This window comes from Nerophis ophidion, linkage group LG09, assembly GCF_033978795.1.
Source record: "Nerophis ophidion isolate RoL-2023_Sa linkage group LG09, RoL_Noph_v1.0, whole genome shotgun sequence".
Taxonomy (NCBI): domain Eukaryota; kingdom Metazoa; phylum Chordata; class Actinopteri; order Syngnathiformes; family Syngnathidae; genus Nerophis; species Nerophis ophidion.
The window spans coordinates 27,916,246-27,918,230 of record NC_084619.1 but is presented as its reverse complement, the minus strand read 5'-3'; the positions used below and the strand labels follow the sequence as shown (position 1 = coordinate 27,918,230).

Below are 1,985 nucleotides of genomic sequence, written 5' to 3'. Positions count from 1 at the left end.
ATGTATACTTGATAGAGTTTTGAAGTTGTTTTAGAAGGCTTTGAAGGCAACATAGATGACTCGTTAGCTACAATATTAGTTGCATCTTGCAAAAGGTTGTAGAGTATTGTGTTGTCTGATGTATTGTGTTGTAAATATTCATGTTTGAAATTAACTAAGAAAAGAAAGAAAGAAAGTAAAGAGTCCTAAAACTTGGAATCCTCAAAAAAAGGCATGTGTGTTCTTGTCTCACGTAATGTTTGTGAACGGCAAGCAAAATTCCACAAAAAAGGGCAGTTCCCCTATGATGCTGCTGAATGACGGCTGCCTAGATTGCTTGGTTTAAAAACAACATTCATTTTTGAGCTGCTAATATTACAACCAGTAATCGCAAAAAAAAAAAAAAACATTGAATATTATACTCAAAGTCAGTTAAGCCGAGCGCATTCTTGTTTTCTTTGCCTTCCAGTTTATTTGAATCAACTGTACAACCTGTCAGCCATAAAGAAAGTGCACACTGTATAACACATTCTGCTGCGCTAAATTATTTGTTCCTTTTGACACAGGTGTTATTTAGCTCCCCCAAGTTAGGCTACAATTACCTATGGAGGCGTACTTTAAAAATATCTGCCCTTCTGTGACTACGCAGATGCCTTTGTTGGAGGCGTGATTGGGCTGCTGTTTGCATACATCAGCTATCGCCAGCACTATCCCCCCTTTCTGCACACGGACTGTCACCTCGCCTACGCCAGCCTGACTGCGACCGCTCACATCACCCCGCCTCAACCCCAGGAGGATCAGCGGGCCACTGAAAATGCCACCACCCTCCCTCTGGAGGGCTTGACAGAAGCGCCGCTATGACTAGTGGCCACCACCGAGACCACCCTCGCCGAACCAGAGAGCCCCCTCTTCATTCCCACTGACTAACTTACATGGCTCCTGTGTACATTCCAGAGGACAGTAATTAAGCCACACTTCGCCTCCATCCTGTTCTATACTGTCTAGGTCAGGGGTGTCAAACACATTTTAGATCGGGGGCCACATTAAGAAACATCTACTCCCAAGAGGGCCTGACTGGTAAAATCACGGCACGATAACTTAAAAATAAAGAAAACTTCAGATTGTTTTCTTTGTTTAAAAATAGAACAAACACAATCTGAAAATTTAGAAATCATAATGTTGTTGGGGGTTTTTTGCACTTACATGTTGCGGTTAATAATATTCTATCTTTATTTGTCGTTATTTTATTTTCTGAATAACTTATGTGATAATGTTCATCAGTCAACTCATTGGTATTCATTTTCAATCTATCAAGATGAAAATATAATATAAAAATCAAATTACAGAATTGTATATACCTAGTTTGCTCATTTTCCTAGACTGGTGCACTAACGTGTTTTTTTTTTTTTTTTTTTTTTTTACATATGTAGCATCATCTACAACAGGAGTCGGCAACCCGCGGCTCCGGAGCTGCATGCGGCTCTTGGATCCCTCTGATGTGGCTCAGCTGCATACATGCCGTCCCCCCATATTTCCGGGAGGTTATCCGGATTTCAGTGCCTCTCCCAGAAATCTCCCCAGGATAACGTTCCCAGATTTTGAGGGCTTGCCGTGATGGCAATGCCTTAAACGTCCTCTCGACCATGTCGTCGCGTCCGCTTTAATAGTACGCCATCTGAGTGCTGGCCCGCCACAACTAGTGTGCGGCTGTTGACACAACGTGCAAGCGACTGCAAGGCATACTTGTTCAACAGCCATACAGGTTACACTGAGGGTTGTGATATAAACAACTTTAACACTCTTACTAATATGCGCCACACTGTGAACCCACACCAAACAAGAATGACAAATGCATTTAGGGAGAACATCTGCACTGTAACACAACATAAACCCAACAGAACAAATACCCAGAAGCCCATGCATCCCTAACTCTTCCGGGCTACATTATACACCCCCGCTCCGTGCGTTGGTTGAGGTGGGCAGGGTTGGGGGGGAGGGGGCGGGGT

The 1,985-nt window shown here is 43.3% G+C and overlaps 1 protein-coding gene across 1 annotated transcript in view; it reads left to right on the top strand.

The window, feature by feature from the left end:
• The window catches only part of plpp4 (phospholipid phosphatase 4), a 216,807-nt gene extending 215,110 nt beyond the window's left edge, over positions 1 to 1,697 (top strand). Inside the window, exon 7 of the mRNA XM_061909943.1 lies at positions 629 to 1,697. Coding sequence (XP_061765927.1) covers positions 629 to 840 — 212 coding nt within the window. The 3' untranslated portion in view covers positions 841 to 1,697. The remainder of the gene's footprint in view (positions 1 to 628) is intronic.
• Positions 1,698 to 1,985: the final 288 nt, after the last annotated feature.